Genomic DNA, 16,637 nt, shown 5'->3' with positions numbered 1-16,637 from the left:
TAGAATTTCACGCTGAATCAACATAGGCATTATTACCACTTGCATCTTTGAAATTTAATACGCGGTTTTGAGTGACCTGGCCTGACAAACGCATCGAAGTCATACTAAATATTCTTTCTAATGCACAAAACTCGTTTTAAATCAAAATAGTCTCCGAGACCGGCAAATTACATTACATACGATACTCGCCTACTAAATTCGAAATACAATCCCGAGTTTCGTAAGACATACTACAATACCTACTGGAGCATGTCGGTTATCACAACCTATATTTTACAAATCGTTTCGTCAAATTCGAAAATAAAACAAGATCCGTTACTTACAGAATTAGGTTATTGGCCAGCGATAAAAATCGAGAGTCATCCTCAAGCCATGCTCGATTCGTATCTGATCTATCTAGTAACTTAAAAGGTACAAGGCGTGCTACAGGTTAACATGCAAAAGCTCGCCTGGGGCAATACCACCAGTCATTCAGAAGCCATTACACAGCGCTTACAAACTCGAGGGCGGAACACATGCATTTACACACGCAAGACTGCGCCGTCAAGTAGTACAATCATTAAGAACCGCAATCATAAAAATGAGCAGTTGAAATGATAATAAATCAACCTGCAAAGCTGAATTATATAGGTTCAAAAATGTTTTCCTATTTCAGCTTTATAATTAGTTTTATTCTAAAACGCGAAGAAAGCTAGCAATATAAGCAAATGTTATTTACAATTTAGCATGGAATCAAAATTATACCAATATAGAACAACTAACAAATAAACTGAGTTATATTTATGTAAACATCAAACAATAAAAACAGTTTTTCCAAAATATACCTTTTTTCGCTTTTCTAGTTCGAGGAATGAAACATTAATAAATTCACAAATGGAAATTTGAATAAAATATTGAAATAATTTTGTAATAAAATGAATCAAATATTAACAAGTAGTGACTGCGATACTGATTGAAAAAATAATATGACAAAAATTGATTGGGCCAACAACTATCCCACAGGTACACAAAAAACAGGCTTTTCTCGAGCCTCATAAAATAACTGAAAATCAATGGAAATAATTCAATGATTTTCATACCTTTTCTGGGTTAGAAAAAATCCTAATAAGTATATATATATTGAGATAGAAAGTCGCGAAACATCACATTAAAAACATACTTGGTTCCAAAGATGAGAATATAATTTAAAAATGTAATTGAAATAGTGAATGGATTATGCAGTGTTGAACAACACACACAACTACAGGATATTGAGGTCTTACAAGTTGAGTTGTGACTTGTATGTTAAATTCCTCCGAATAACAATACTTTATCTTGCTAGTTTTGCCACATGTTCTGTGATGTATGTGAAACCATATTTTCTATGTTGAAAGTTAAATAATCTCTTGAATACCAATATTAATTCAAATCTTGAGAGATGATAAGCAACATAACACATGAAACCCCATTAATATAATAATAGATCCATAATTATACAAAATAAGACTGAAAAGAATTGCTTATACTCTAAGGGAAAATATTCTCCATCTTATACAGGGAAAAGACAATAGATAAATTATGAATTTCTACCCAAAATGTATAGCATTGCTGCATTTAGCTCAATATAAAACATTTTTTGCACCAATTCAAAGGTAAAAATAGATCGAACATCAAAATACATTCGTAAAGTGATAGAGTAGCGATCAAAGTAGAAACCAAGTCTGTCAGTTGATAAGAAACCTATGATTTTCTGTTCCGACTACATGATAAATAGTTGATGCATGGTTTATTTTCAGAGTTTTATACTGGCAGACTGGATGCAAGTTGAGTTTTTAGGCAGAGGAAATGAGAAAAAGGTGAACCATATGCTATAAGTAATAACGCTATGAAATAAACCTAAATTAACCAAAATAGAAGCATAAGAAATTTTACATTCAAAAACTATTGCGCCCCCAAATCCTGAAATCAGTCAATATTGGTTATTCAACTCTAAAAACAATCTAACAAAGCGATGCAACTATATTAGTAGCTTATTAAATACGTGACATGCTTACACCGCAATATCTAACCTGCGAACCAGTACAGAAAAGATTCCCAACTCAGTCATATTAAGTTTTCCGATTGTTAATCAACGAGGTATCAAATTTCCTAACGGTTATAGTACGGTATATCATATAACATATGGCACCTTCATGATATCGCGCTGTATAAAATTTCGGTTTATTTCAATAACCAAATCTCAAACCACAATTTAAATGATCAATGACAACCAATTAATTGTCTTATAATACAGTAATAAGCACTCAATTTCCATCCAAGTCGGTCTTCAAAGGCCAAAGCGACCCACGAGCTGACTTATTACGCTCGCCAGCTCACTCGACACAGCTTCGCATACCCCACCCACCATACCGCAAATTCCATAGTGTGCTGTCTCCCTCGTATGGTTGGTGACGAATTCTAGTAAAACGTGATGTTTGGAAGACAGTTACACCGGCAAATTTTTATAAAATAAGCATTATAATGTCCTGAACAAGTACAGATACGGTTAATAATGAAATTTAGTAATAAAGACCATTTGTAAATATCGGCAATCCTGTGGGAATATAATGGTTAAATATTATTGATAAAAAGTTTTTTCATATTCATCGCGAAGCAGAGGGAAGGCGTTATCATATGGCGCGCATTTCTTGTCATCTGGTTACCATTATATGTTGGGAATTCCCCTTTGGGTGCATGGGCCTTATGTCGTCAATATTACTGATCTCAGCAAGACAAAATTATTTGTCGTAGCCAGATAGTTCTAGATTGAAATATAACTTTCAATTCAATTTCAAATATTCTAGTTGACACCCATAATAATTCTCGCTAACATTATATTTACGCTTTAATACGGTCTGACTGGCAACGACAAGCATGTTTCATTCAACAATTTCACTTTGACATGGGGACACACGTAGAATACGGTTCAAGCTTGAACAAGTCAATTTATTCAATATGACTGCGTAGAACCCAACATTTTTTTTTGTTCGAGGTCTATTGTTGTTGGCCTTTTGTGTCAACGTCTGAAGGTATTTCATCGTAGTGATAATAAAAACATTGACGGTGCTGGCGTTATTTGGTATAAGATTTAGGCAGTATGAAAAATATTCAGGAAAGTTAAAAACTTGACCCAAGCTTTGTACCATATACTGATAGTGTTATATGAGAAACGGAATATATTACTGTACCGTATATAATGTTTGCTCGCTTTATGCTACTAGATAAGCATTTAACAATTTGATGCAAAATCACATGGTTTTATTTTATAGAATGTAAAGCAAAGTGGCTTCACATTCGAATACTAACTTTTAAAAGTGGGATTGTTAAAGATAAGTGACGCTGTCCACGCTGAATATATGATATTGATTCTTATAACCTGGTTTTATCAAAACAACGGTTATGGGATCAGGACCATCGAAGCGTAAAGAACGTAAGTACTATTTGTTTTTTCCCGAATAAATTCAGATGATGAGAGAATAAACACTTGTATTGTATATAGTTATACTATGAGTCGAGAATTTTTATGAGTTGTTTTTTTCACTTATAACTTATATTTAGCCTATAACTTGACTTTCCATTAGGTGACTTTTTAGGTTAGCATGATAAAAAGTCAATAGTCAGCAGGTTCACCTAAACTTTCAATTTTGTAATCGCGAACGGTAAACAACTAGTAGGTTATTTGTCATTTCTAAAGAATCTTTCGGGCGGCAAAATGAGAAAGTCGACTTCATTAAAAAACAGGGCGAACAAGATGACGAGGATCAAGTTTCCATTTCCAGTGATGATTTCGATAAAGGAAACAAAAAGAATATAGTTGGAAAGAACACAGATTTTGAGAAGATACAAACAATTATCGAGGTATTATTTACCATAGTTAGGGCTATATTTTGTTCCCTAGTCTCAAACTTATTCTAAATTTTCTCAACTATTCCAAGGGAATTATGGAAGTTCTTGGTTCATCGGAAGATTTTAGTGAAACAGGGATTCTCACAAATTTAAGGCAAGCAGTCAAGGTGAGATATAGAATTTTGTTGGGCTTTGTTTCGTGTGTATTTATTCGGTCAATAATGAAACCGAAATCACGGACTAAACATAAATATTATTCATACATTTTCATAAGTTTGTTTTACTTCAGAACGAATAATACTAGTATAGGCTGCATTAGATATTTCAGAACATAAAATCGTGATATATTTCTAGATATATTTTGCTTTGAAAAGAACTAGACGAGATGATCTCAACGCAATTTGTAACATAATGCTCAGGAAAGGTATACTCGATGTGTTCATACGAATGTGGGATCATTTTCATCTAAATCCAGAAGATTTTTACAGCAACGCCACAACTCTAAATTTCAGAATCATGAAACAGGTTCTGTAACTGTTTAGATTACAAATATTATTTTCATAATAAACCGCCTCTCAATCGAAAAAATAGTTTAAATTTTCATGGTTAGCTTTTCACATTCTATCACTTGATCACGGAATCGGGGCGAAACATATCATTATGTAGCTGATAAATCTCTTAACTACAGAGATTATCGATTGGCAAAGACACAACCGTCTGTATTAAAATTATGTTATAGGCCCTATTCGCCATTTTTGTTTATTCATCCACTAAATATTGTCGATATATACGAGTTTAGCCAGTGGCGTAGCAAGACTCTCGTGGGCCCCCGGTCATAAAAACTCTCGGACATAATCTAAAACAAAGTTTTTTTTTTATTTCGTCAAAAAGCATAACATGTCGCTATTAAAAGGCTATGGTAAGTTGGTAACCTAAAATTTGCGCTTTCGTGTTAGCAAACTCATCCACCATCTTCGTCATATCAATTTTTTCAATTTGCTTCAAAAATCAGTAGCTTACCTGTGATAATTGTCGTGTAAGTTTTGGAAGAAAATTCATTCGCGTCGACGCCATCACTTTTGGAGATTAAACACGCATCTGGTTTTCTACCGATACCACCCGTGCTAGGCTTAATTCCTCCTCAGTTATGTTCGGTATTCCCAAGTCTAATTTTGGTTTAAATATTTTGTTTATCTTGGTTACTTTAATTTTTTTTCATACGCTCTTCCTCTCCTGCCCTTTATTCTTCGTTTTTGTGCGCCACTAAAAGGTTTTGCTTTCGCTTTCAATCTGACAGCCTTCGTAATTGTGCCGGTGGCCGGTGCGATCAAACCACACGACGCCGAAAATCGACGACTCCGGGATTGTTACGTAACAAAACGATTTGAGCAGAACTAACATCAACCTTATAAGATGTGCATTACTGCTTTTGCAATGCAGCTTTTGGTTTTGCTGCTTAAATTTCTAAATTTTAACCGCTTGGGGCCCCTTTTCGATGTGCCTCCCCCCCGCGGGGGTTGCGGGGGTGGATGCTACGCCACTGAGTTTAGCCCAAATGGCTCTATTTTGTTTTGCAGTCGCATCTTGGCACCTAAAATATAAAATGGACCAAAAATATTTCTTTCGTTCAACTTTAATGTTTCAATTACAATTCAGATGAAATTATTACTTTGGAATTACTCAGATAAATGTGCTGATCTTCCGAAAGCTATTTCCAAAAAAGGAGAGGTTGTTAGGAGATTAATGAAAGAACTAACGATGCCTGAACTTGGTGTGGAAAATTTGAAACGACAACAATTACGATACATGATCAAGGTATAGTGCGGAATTTCAATATGCCATTTTCAGTATGCGTTATGACATGATTTTATAATAACAGCTATGGTTACCGATGTCATTGATACCAATATTTCAACGAAGTATGACGCCACAATCCTCGATGACGTCACACAATACATTAGGTAACAGACTAACAGTATTCCTACTTAACACCTGCAACCCGGACACGTCCATTTTAAATTATTCAGTCATCACTTGAACTGTGATGCTAAGTTTACCTCTTTCGGCGTTTCGAAATATCGCCAACGCCATCTTTAAAAGGGTAATGCGCAATCCATATTGTAAAAGTTGCCGATATATATATATATATAGGTACACTTGGTCAAACGTAACCCATTTATCAATTTTGTGACGTTTCTGTTGCGCAATTCGAAACGTATTACAAATGAAGGAATAGATTGAATTTCTAATCCCCATCGCCTTCTTCCCATTAAGAAGTTTTTTCTGCTACTTTTTATATGCTTTATTTTACAGGGAACTCTTTCTATTTTAATGAATTGTGTGCGACATTGCAACAAAATCAAGATTCACATTCGAAAAAACAATGGAATAGATACACTGCTTGCGTACGAAAAATCAACATATCTTATCATCAAAGCAGAAGTGTATATTTTACTTGCTTATTGCATTACGGAAGAGGAAAATACTAGAATTGTGACAGGTAACAAAAAGTAAGAGAATGGATCTCCGGATAGTGACGTTTTCTTTGTTTTACAATCATTTACAATTCAGAGTCAATTTGTTTGGAGTAGCTGAATGAGGTAGAGTTTAGGGATTTATATATATCAGTGTTTGATGTAAGTTACCAGCAAGAATTCGTAACTTCATAATTTGAATTTCGCTTCATTTATTGCAGGTTCTGGTGTGATAGGATTTATTGTCAACGTGCTATCGTCAGCAGTGGCATCGCCAAATCATGTTGCCAAAAAATATTTGTTTTCGGCACAAGAAACGGTCATTGCCTTAAACAAATTAGCGCAGAATGATGAAAACAAGGTATGTCTATATAATTTTAAATATATACTTTTAACATCTTGATTAATACAAATGTAACATGGCAAAATGTTTCGCACATTGAAACGGATTCGTTCTTGCATTCTTATTTTTTTCATATTCGACATTTGCCTGCCCAATTCAACACACCCTGGGTGCATTGTCTCAAATATCACCAGTAAGCATAATGTCATTTTACATCATGAATGTTGTATTGTCATCCATCCTTAATTTGAGCTAAAAATGCAGAACCGGTAAGAAGTGTAGCCTACTATACATTTTGAACATGCCAACGTTCGAATGTATATATATAGACCCCATCAGGATAAAAATAGAAATGAGATAGATCCCATAAATAAGTTTCTATGTATTCGTATATATATATACTGCGATCTATTTATTCCTACCTCTCAAAATTCTTTATTTGACGGCAACTAAGCCAGTGCTAACAGAAGATTATTTGACGGAACGTCACATCATATACTGAATATATTTAAATTACCTTTATTTAGAAAACAATCGTCGAAGCTGGCGTTTTACCAATTTTAACTAGACTGTTATCAGATGAAAAGAAAACTACCCCAGAAGAACAGTACGAAACGATAAATTGTATTTGGACGTTAGCTTTTCACACAGAAAATAAAGATAGAATAATTAACGTAAGCTAAACTCAAATTAATAATAAACGTAATATAATTAAAATTGAATTCGTTATGCGATATTTTCAACGCTCATTATAATTAGCATAATAGTAATTTGACTCAATTACTGTACGTCATATCATATCTTGTTCTACAAAGGAGCCTTGCTTGATTGACATAACGAAACGTCTTAAGCTGCGCTCAGGGATGGATGCAAGAGCTAAACTGCACAAAGCATGTTGCAGTTTGTTATTCATCCTCGACTTGGAAGAGAGATTATACGAAGAAGAGTTGAAGCCACATACAAAAACAAAGCACGTCATGCTTAGTTATAACTGGGAAGTCCAAGAAACTATGATTAAGGTAACAAGAAAGCACTGTTCAACTGGATATTAAATATGTACCGACATCGTCATTCCTCGCTTAGCGAAACGGTTGTCCAATAGCTAATGTTTGATCTCAACACCTAGCATCATGAAGGTCAAAAAAATGTCAAAACAAAAATTGAAATTGGGGAACAACTGGTAAACTAGTCAACGAGGAAGGGAATTTTTGTTCCCGCTACAGAAATTTTCTAAAGCAATCCATTTATTTCGCAGCTTCGTGAATACTTGAGACAAAAAGGATATGAAGTTTGGATGGATGTGGAGAAAATGCAGGATTCGATTTTATCTGCAATGGCGGAAGCCATTGAAAATGCAGCAATTGTACTCGTAGCAATGACCGAAACGTACAAAAACAGTAACCCCTGCAGAACCGGTACTTCAACCCTTTTTTCAAAAGCATCACATTTTGTTACTTTTGGACGATTTTTTATTGTTGGCAGACGTCATTTTAAATGCTATAAAATATAAGAATATGTAAATAAAAAAAATACGTAAGAATTTAAAAAAGCTCAATATACTGTTCAACAATTTATGTTTACAACACAAAAGAAACTTTTTTATTTATTTATTATCAAATATGATATATACCAATATTCTAATGACCTTTTCTTTCAATTCAAAATACAAAAAGTCATTTTAACTGGTGCATCTTTTGAATTCAATAATTGTTTTGAAATCCTCAATAATTTAGATCAAAAAGCTTTACCGTGGTTGCGATTTTGAGATTCACGGTATCACCAGCCGACCATATTATTTTAGAAGCTGAATACGCGTACAGAAGAGAAGTTGCAGTTCTTCCACTGCTCCTGCAATCTGAGTATGTAGCGGACGGTTGGCTAGGAGCCATGGTTGGAACAAAACTCTACGTCGATTTGTCTGGAGGATTTCATGAGAAGAAATTTGCTGAGGTTGCTCAACAAATATCTGGCATTGTTTCATCATCCAAAATCTTAGAACATAATCCAGGTATACATAGACCAAACAAAGTTTGCTATAACCTTTACATTGAGAGATACAGATAAAGTTTCGATAACTGGACACGAAGTGGCAATCGGTTTCAAAGTTAAGTACTTGAAAATGGAGAATGTTGCAGGAGGCTATCATATTTTTCAATTCTTTTCTAGTTATACGAGACCGATATTTCACCCAAATTTTGTTGTCTTATTTTATTTTATGGAAACACTTTATATGACATAATTATGTAAACACCTATACATCACACCTGAAATTTCTATATATATATATATATATTTGTTTATTAGTTTCTTCATTTAATAAGAATCGGTTTCCTAAAATAAAACTAAGAACTCATTGCATACCAGGTATATTCAAGAAATATTTATACATATTCTGTATTGAAAAATGTTCAATAGCATTGCTGCATAAACGATTAATATATACTTATATGTAAATAGACATTATTTTCAGTTCTTGCCAAACCAGTTAATGCTTCAACATTATCAACACAATCAAATGATGGTGGTGGAAATGGTCCGCAAGAAAGCTTACTTGGATTTTCAATATTGCAATACAATATACCATGTAGTAATTGGAGCAAACAAAAAGTATTAGAATGGTGCAAGTGTATGGGACTAAAAGGTGAGTTTGATTATATTGTAAATGTCGGTAGGTTGGATAAAGCAGGAATGATATATACTGGTGAAATAAATTGGCTGTATACCTATGTTAATCGATTGATACAAGCTAGGAAATTTCAACCCTGTTATTACAATTACAATATCGTCTACGATTTTAACTCATTCAATAGAAGAGGAGTGTTAGTGATACCATACGAAAGGATAACCGTATTCATTCATATAAGTATGTTATTCTATTCATAAAATCATTTATGCATACACTTCTTTTCAGATCAAGATTCCTTTCCGAAATTAGATGGTGCATCTTTGTCACAGCTATGCAAAATGCTTATACGCAGTCCAGATAATTACTATTCTGTACTGCGAAATGATTTTCATTTTAGTGCTGAAGATGTATTGATTATGACAGATGCTGTTGAGGAGTTATTGGCAAATAAGTTGCTAGAACGCGATTAAAAAGTTAGTCAACGTTTTAGAAGTAGATTATTTTTCCATCCTCATTGTGATTATTGAGGTTTTATTTTCATTCAGTAACTGAAAAGACTATACCCGGGCTTGTAGCCTGTATATGTGACCGCAACGAAACAGTACATTCGGCAGATGAAGTAGAAATGGCACAGCGCTAATATCAATGTACCGGTATACTGCCTAACGACCTTTTATAGACTCTGACATCAGTTCACAACCTTGCGGAAGCAATTATGCCCTGATATGGCAAGGAAATTGCGTCAGAGGCTGTCTTGCGTATTCGTGGGTATATTTCTATTTTGACGTATCTGGTACTTATTTTCGATGACTACTGATTCGTGTTCCATGAAAATGAGATGCCCCGGATATAATGTCATATTTATCTGAATTGAAATGACTGAAACTCTTACGTATTAAACATACTTTGTGTTTCAAAATAGAGAGAGACACGGAAAAATGTAGGAAGTACTGGACTGCTACATGAAATGAGTAATTTGAAACACGCTTGAGAGGGCGATGAAGTACCGGTATGGCACCGGTATTAATACAAATGGACGAGGTTGTTATTACAGCTCTGTAATGTCGGGGTATTAAACGATTAGGCTGGAAGTCATAAATGCCTTTACTTCAATTCATTCGTCATTTGGAAACAGGGAACGAATTCTATGTATAACGCCATTCTATTTTTGTAGGACTTGTGCAGTTGACTGCGCATAATCTTAATCTGTAATCTTTTTCGTTTGTTGGACAAACAAGGATATATCGAATGAGTGATTAAAATTTGTTTGCTTTTACCTGCCTTGTCGTTCTTGATATCTCTACATACTATTGTCTTCTATGCATGGTACAAAGTCAAGCATCGAATAATATTGAACAATTCAAATTTGAACTTAGAAGACAATCACAAAGAGTAATGGAAATTCCAGCGCATTTTATTACAAGATGAATATATAATAATAATTTCCAAAGTACAGCAAGCCAATTCATACCAATGACAGTATAAGCGCAAATTCAACTGATCAATGGAATTACATGTATATCTTATAAGAACACGATCGATCCTCTAACACTTTATCACGGCTCAAGTCACGGATATGATTCACTTATAACATGCAATCTAAGTTATAATTGGACTAGGCACAGGATAGAAATAGACCATTCCATTTTTGGTGGTTTTAAATATTTTGATGTTGAGTAACGTTTCTTGAACATATGAAATTATTGGTCATAAAGGCATTTGAATAAACAAAACAGTGATATGGCTTGAAAAATAAGGATAACATATTACCATCATATTAGATTTCTAGAATCTAGCAGAAAAGAAAACAAATTTTCTCAATTTTTATCGACGACAAAATATGCGCCAAATCGCGCTATTGATAGTCACAGACCATTTTGTAGGCTATAGAATTATTCTTATTTCCCATAATAAATTTTGGACAACTTCAAAATGAATACTGGAATTGTATCTTTGTTAAATGAATGGGATAGAGTTATACAAAACAATATTTGAGTACGAATATAGAATTACCAGTTCAAATTCGACTGCAGTAGATTTTATTTATATACAAAAACTTGCTTTGCTTCATTTCATATTATGTAATCTTAATAACAATATAAAAATATAATGCTGTAATATACATACTACTTATTAAGCGTGCATAATCACATTATATGGTACTATCAATAGGAACAAATTTGCTCTTGACGTTGGATTGTGAAATAAGAAATAGTGTTATCTATGAAACATGTAAGTGCCATGAACTCAATCTATCTAACCCATGACCAAATTTGTGGAAATTATACAATAAAAAGAGTGAGCTTAAGCAAGCATATCTACTGAAAAAAAAAAACATCATGTAATTAAAATATGAAATAGGGCACTGTTGGTGTCCTAATATTCTACTATAATATGTACAGATGCATAATCAAACATATCCGTGACTGGCCTATTACATAGTGCAGCTTCCCAAAGGAAATGGTTTATATTTTTGTGTGTGCTAATTATCCCAGGAAAAGAGAAAAAAGCAAATTGGGAATCTATTCAAAAAAAAAAATGATTGAATGTTTCCAGTTAGATTCTATATGCAGTAACAGACTGGCATATTTTCCTTTCATAAATCAAAACTGAATATCAAAATAACAACAAAACGTGACTAAAAATCAATCAGGACATGATTTTGTGAATTTATAAAGCCATTATAATCCGTCAAGTCAATTTCAGCTGTTGTTCTCTTTCCATATTCAAACTATTTGCAACATATTATTTTGATTCAATCGTTTTATGATGAAATGCATAAAATTATTAATTCCTTTTTTGGTGATGAATCATGAAATATTACATAATCGTGCGCGGCATAGCTAGTCATCAGTATACCAGAGGAATGTGTCATGAAGTGACTTGAAGAATCAATTATTTGGCCCAGAAATACTGGAATACGAATTTATACATTGGCAAAATACTTATACTGCATAATTAGAAGCATTTAATAGAAACATGATCAACCATTGGCTAGATATTATTAAAGTTAATGAAACATCCATAGTATATACAAAATTTGAAATTTAGAGTGCAATGCATACATTCAGGATAGAAATTAATAACACACATATGTAAAAAGTTCTTGAAATTAGACACGTTAAAATTAAAACATAATTAAAATAACCTAGATACATTATTCTATAAAATGTTAATTAAGAAATATAGTCAGCAAAATGGTCAGTTATATTTCATCAAAAATCAAAGAAATATGAAGTAGAAAAGTATCATTTCTTCAATTCTTATAGTATTTTAAACAAAGAATTCGAAGCTACCCTTGTGTAAATGGTAACAAATTTAATAATTAGGTTCTGATATAAAGTCAACAAATATCTTTATGAAGACATTAGACAATATATGATACAACAATTAAAAAAACCTACATACATTATTCTATAAAATGCTAATTAGGAGATATCGTCATCAAAATGGCCAGTTATATTTCATCAAAAAACAAACAAATATGAAGTAGAAAAGTATCGCCCCTTCAATTCTTTCAGTATTTTAAACAAGGAATTCAAAACTTTCATCGTCTACCCTTGTGAAAATGGTACCAAATTTAACTAGGCTCTGATATAAAGTCGACAAATATCTCTATGAAGACATACAATATATGATGTTTTCGATTAACAGCATGGGCTGCCATATTGTTCATATTCTTTACTCTTCATGCATGCATTTTATGCTTACAAGCTTTTGAAAACAGTTTGTGAATACCTGATCAATACATTGTAACAGCTATGGCTGAATCACAACATTCCAAAGTCCTCTCATTGTGTTGATGCAGACAGAGTAAATAAAGCATTATTCACTTTCCTAAAATTGGGATGAGTAGGTCCAGGTTTACCATCAATAGATATTGTTTTGGTTTTCCCACCAAGTTTACATTGAATTTGGGATCCTACATGGACTGGTAACTGCTTTCTCAAATGTCCATTTACAAGCTTGACCAAAACTCCTACCGCTTCTGGAGCACGATCGTCATATTCAGGATTTGTCTTCTGAATACAAAGAACCAAATCATCTGAGCCATCAACATGGATGATTAAAAGTTGATCAGTCCCATTAGACACACTAACTCCTGTGACTTTATCCACCGGGATTCGATTCATTGGTTTGTATGATTTACCTGGATCCAATTTGAAGATGAATTTCTCTGTTACAAGCAGGGCTCTGTCTTCACATTTATTTTTTCTGTTAACCTTACGAACATGAGAAGAAAACTTGATTTCTCCAAAGTGAAACTTTGAGTTGAGTTGATTTGTCTTTGCCGAAAACACAGCAGCTAACGATTGATTTTCAGTTTGGGATGCCAGATAGTTACCTTCCCATTTCCTTTTTCGTAGCCAGTTGGTACGTTTTCCATGTAAAGCTTCATAAGCTGCACAACGAAGTTCAACTGCTGGCCATTCAGATCGCGGAATCCTTTTGACAATTTTGCCGGCTCTCCATTTTTTGTGGATTAGTTTCATGTGGTCAACAAGCTCTTCTAAGCCAGCAGGTGGATGAGTCCAGACAATCCCCTTCCCAAGATCTGGCTTTTTGAGAACACCTTGAAACTTCTGAGACATTTCCAGCAAATAGCATCGCATTTTGTATAATTTGTATCTTCTCATGATTCTGTATGTAGCAACAGTACGCTTATACCTTAGACGAGCGATTCCACCTCTCCACATTTTCTGTAGGAGAATGACAAGCTGTGGAATTAACATCGCTCTTCTTTCTTCCAAGTTGACGAGGGTCTGAGGGGTTCGAATGAAAACTTTTGTTTTTCCATACGCAATATCATCATCAATTTCAATGTCAGTTATTAGAGCTTGTACTGCTTCATTGTCAGTTTCACATTGATGATTCGGCCACGTGAAAGAAGACAGCATTTTATATCTTTGTAGAAACCTTCTGTATGGCTGTCTGTTTGCATAACCAGCTCTTCGAACACGAACATTTTCCATCAATCCAAGATATAATACTTGATGCTTGCATCTATCATAATTGAACTGCACTGGCGATTTCACTTCATTCGGTTTGACACAACGAACGTAATAAGGTTCTTTCGAATTCAGCTTCTGTACAAGAGCAATCATCGAATTTTTGAATAGGGTACCAGCTGTTTGAGGCCTTTTTGTTACTTCTTTGATGCTTTGTGCACCTTCAGGCCACATTTCTTTTATGGTGGGATTCTTGCTATTGTACAGCAATCTTTTGAAATCTTGGAAGAGCTGATCTTTATTTTTGTCCAAGAAATTTTCAACACTGTACTTTACATCTCCTGCGTAATGAAGAATCTGAAAATCTTGATCATGAGTCAGATTTTTATTTTTTGCATCTTTTCGTCTGCTCGTGAAGTGAGCATGATCTTTTAACTTGTTGTCCATTGCTTCTAGAAACATTGAATCAGTGACTTTTCCTACATTGAGGCAAGCTTCGTCACAGATGGCAATAATACCTTTATGGGGTTGCTCAACCAAGTCGCAAATAATTTGATTGTTGAAATATTCAACATTTTGCCATGTTATACCTTCACTGTAATATTCTTCTTGTTCCTGTTTCAACACGAGCTCAATGAAAAGTTGTTGCAATTTTTCATTACAATAATTAATGCAAAACTGTTCAAAACTATTGTTGTCAAAGATCTCAAAGCCGTATATGTCAAGAACCCCAATCAGTGTACTTTTACCATATCTTACAATATCTTGTTTTACTTCAAGGATTGAATTGATGCGGCCCACAATAAATGAAAACATTCGTTCATACATTGCTTTTGCAAAAGCGTCTCTACCATGATTAGCATCTGTCATGTCATGAAGCTTAGCAATGACTTCTCCTCTTGCTGCAACAACACGACTCTGTAAGCTGTCTTCCAATTCTTTTTCACTTACACTTAGCAAATTGGCGATTGCTTTAATTGAATTGCGGTCTTTGACAATCACATTTTCACCAGACATTCCAAATTCAATGTTTCCTAAGAATAAAACTGCAGCAACAATTTTGAAAAGTGTTTTTTGTTCATCATCTTTGAAACCAACAGCTTTCAATGCTGCAGCAACCTCTTTGTGTGTTTTCTTGTCATCAACGTTTCTCACACTATTCGATTGACCTTGGTTAGTGTAAGTATATTTCGATGGGTCTCTTGTTAAATGCAGTTCTTTAATCAGTTGCTCACTTGCACCTGCTAGAAGTTGATAGAAAGAATGGAAATTCCTTTCTCCAATTTGTTGATGAACAACTCTTGATTTTTCCAAAAGATAATTATTGATGTGTCCACCAATAGGATCACCTTTAAAATCAAAGTTGATATCCATATATTTTCCAAAACGTGAAGAATTATCATTTCTATTTGTCTTGGCATTACCAAACGATTCCAAAACAACATTGGATTTTAGCAGGACCCCAGTAACTCGTTCAATTTCATGACGAGCTGATGCATTTGTGATAGAAGTAATGTAATTCATTATAATTTTAGATGCCTCTGTCTTGCCAGCTCCAGATTCACCAGAAATCACAATGCATGTATCTTTTAGATATCTCTTCATAGTGCGATAAGCAGCATCTGCGAGAGCATAAATATGAGGAGGCCGTTCCCAAAATTCCTTGTCTTTGTATTCTCTCACTGTTTCTGGGGAGTAAATATTCATAGATTTGTATGGATTCACTGACACAACCACTTCTCCAATATAAGTATAAATACGACATTTTTCAAATCGTAGTTGGAGATTTTTCATGAACTCTTCGATGGTTAAATCGTCCAGGAGAACAAAGTCTCCTTTCCCGAATTCTGGTCCCTCAAAACTCATGGTGCTGAGAGATTCCAAAAAGCAGGAGATATTGATACAGGTTCCCAAATAAAAATGAAATATAAATATGTAGTCTTAAATATTAATCTAAGAAATATATATTTGTCAATTACATTACTATGTCATTGCTAGCGAACCTAAAACTAATTAAGGACGAGTTACAGGATTTTTCTTCCTTTTTTAAATGCACTTTTTTCAGTACATACACTAGCGCACTATGCTGCTGTGCCAAAACCTACATCGTCCAACAAATGACTTTATTTCGAATTTCCCTTACAACAAAACATAGAAGCAATACGGGGCAAAACAAACAAATATACAGAAAATCAGGAAGGTAGGCAAAATCTACAAACGATTCAAAACATGCTGATGCACGTACCACCCCAAACAGAAAATAACACATTAAAGTAAATTGAAAAAAATGAATGAAAGCTAATTCCTACAGGGGTGGTGACCCCTCTACGGCCCATCAGAAAAAATTCAATTATCTTACCAAAATTTTCAATTTTTACAAA

The 16,637-nt window shown here is 34.0% G+C and overlaps 2 protein-coding genes across 6 annotated transcripts; one reads left to right on the top strand and one right to left on the bottom strand.

The window, feature by feature from the left end:
- Positions 1 to 3,198: 3,198 nt before the first annotated feature.
- LOC120331936 (uncharacterized) lies at positions 3,199 to 10,518 on the top strand. 5 transcript variants are annotated; one of them, XR_013476753.1, is made up of 14 exons: positions 3,199 to 3,448; positions 3,713 to 3,876; positions 3,954 to 4,031; positions 4,219 to 4,389; positions 5,521 to 5,679; positions 6,178 to 6,364; positions 6,560 to 6,699; positions 7,209 to 7,355; positions 7,497 to 7,700; positions 7,937 to 8,096; positions 8,483 to 8,689; positions 9,152 to 9,322; positions 9,593 to 10,071; positions 10,230 to 10,518. XR_013476753.1 is itself a non-coding variant. In XM_078113936.1 (14 exons), exons 1-13 carry the CDS (start codon positions 3,418 to 3,420, stop codon positions 9,775 to 9,777), a joined length of 2,004 nt encoding a protein of 667 aa, XP_077970062.1. In that variant the 5' UTR covers positions 3,199 to 3,417; the 3' UTR covers positions 9,778 to 9,780; positions 10,230 to 10,518. The 5 variants fall into 5 exon arrangements, 4 of the variants coding, with proteins under 4 accessions (XP_077970062.1, XP_039255054.2, XP_039255053.2 ...); XM_078113936.1 differs by having other exon boundaries at positions 9,593 to 9,780; XM_039399120.2 differs by having other exon boundaries at positions 9,593 to 9,780; positions 9,853 to 10,518.
- Positions 10,519 to 10,700: 182 nt separating this feature from the next.
- Positions 10,701 to 16,263, bottom strand: LOC120331935 (unconventional myosin-Id-like). The gene has a single exon (XM_039399118.2). The coding sequence runs from the start codon at positions 16,120 to 16,122 to the stop codon at positions 13,099 to 13,101; it is 3,024 nt and encodes a 1,007-aa protein (XP_039255052.2). The 5' UTR covers positions 16,123 to 16,263; the 3' UTR covers positions 10,701 to 13,098.
- Positions 16,264 to 16,637: the final 374 nt, after the last annotated feature.

Source organism: Styela clava, chromosome 6, assembly GCF_964204865.1.
Source record: "Styela clava chromosome 6, kaStyClav1.hap1.2, whole genome shotgun sequence".
Classification (NCBI taxonomy): Eukaryota; Metazoa; Chordata; class Ascidiacea; order Stolidobranchia; family Styelidae; genus Styela; species Styela clava.
The sequence above is the reverse complement of the archived record's forward strand: the minus strand, read 5'-3'. Positions and strand labels throughout refer to the sequence as shown.

Coding starts and splice junctions, on each gene's coding strand:
- LOC120331935 (XM_039399118.2), bottom strand. CDS start 16,122: ATGAGTTTTGAGGGACCAGAATTCGGGAAAGGAGACTTTGTTCTCCTG.
- LOC120331936 (XM_078113936.1), top strand. CDS start 3,418: ATGGGATCAGGACCATCGAAGCGTAAAGAAC. Junction 3,877..3,953: donor AGATACAAACAATTATCGAG/GTATTATTTACC, acceptor AACTATTCCAAG/GGAATTATGGAAGTTCTTGG. Junction 9,323..9,592: donor CAAGTGTATGGGACTAAAAG/GTGAGTTTGATT, acceptor ACTTCTTTTCAG/ATCAAGATTCCTTTCCGAAA.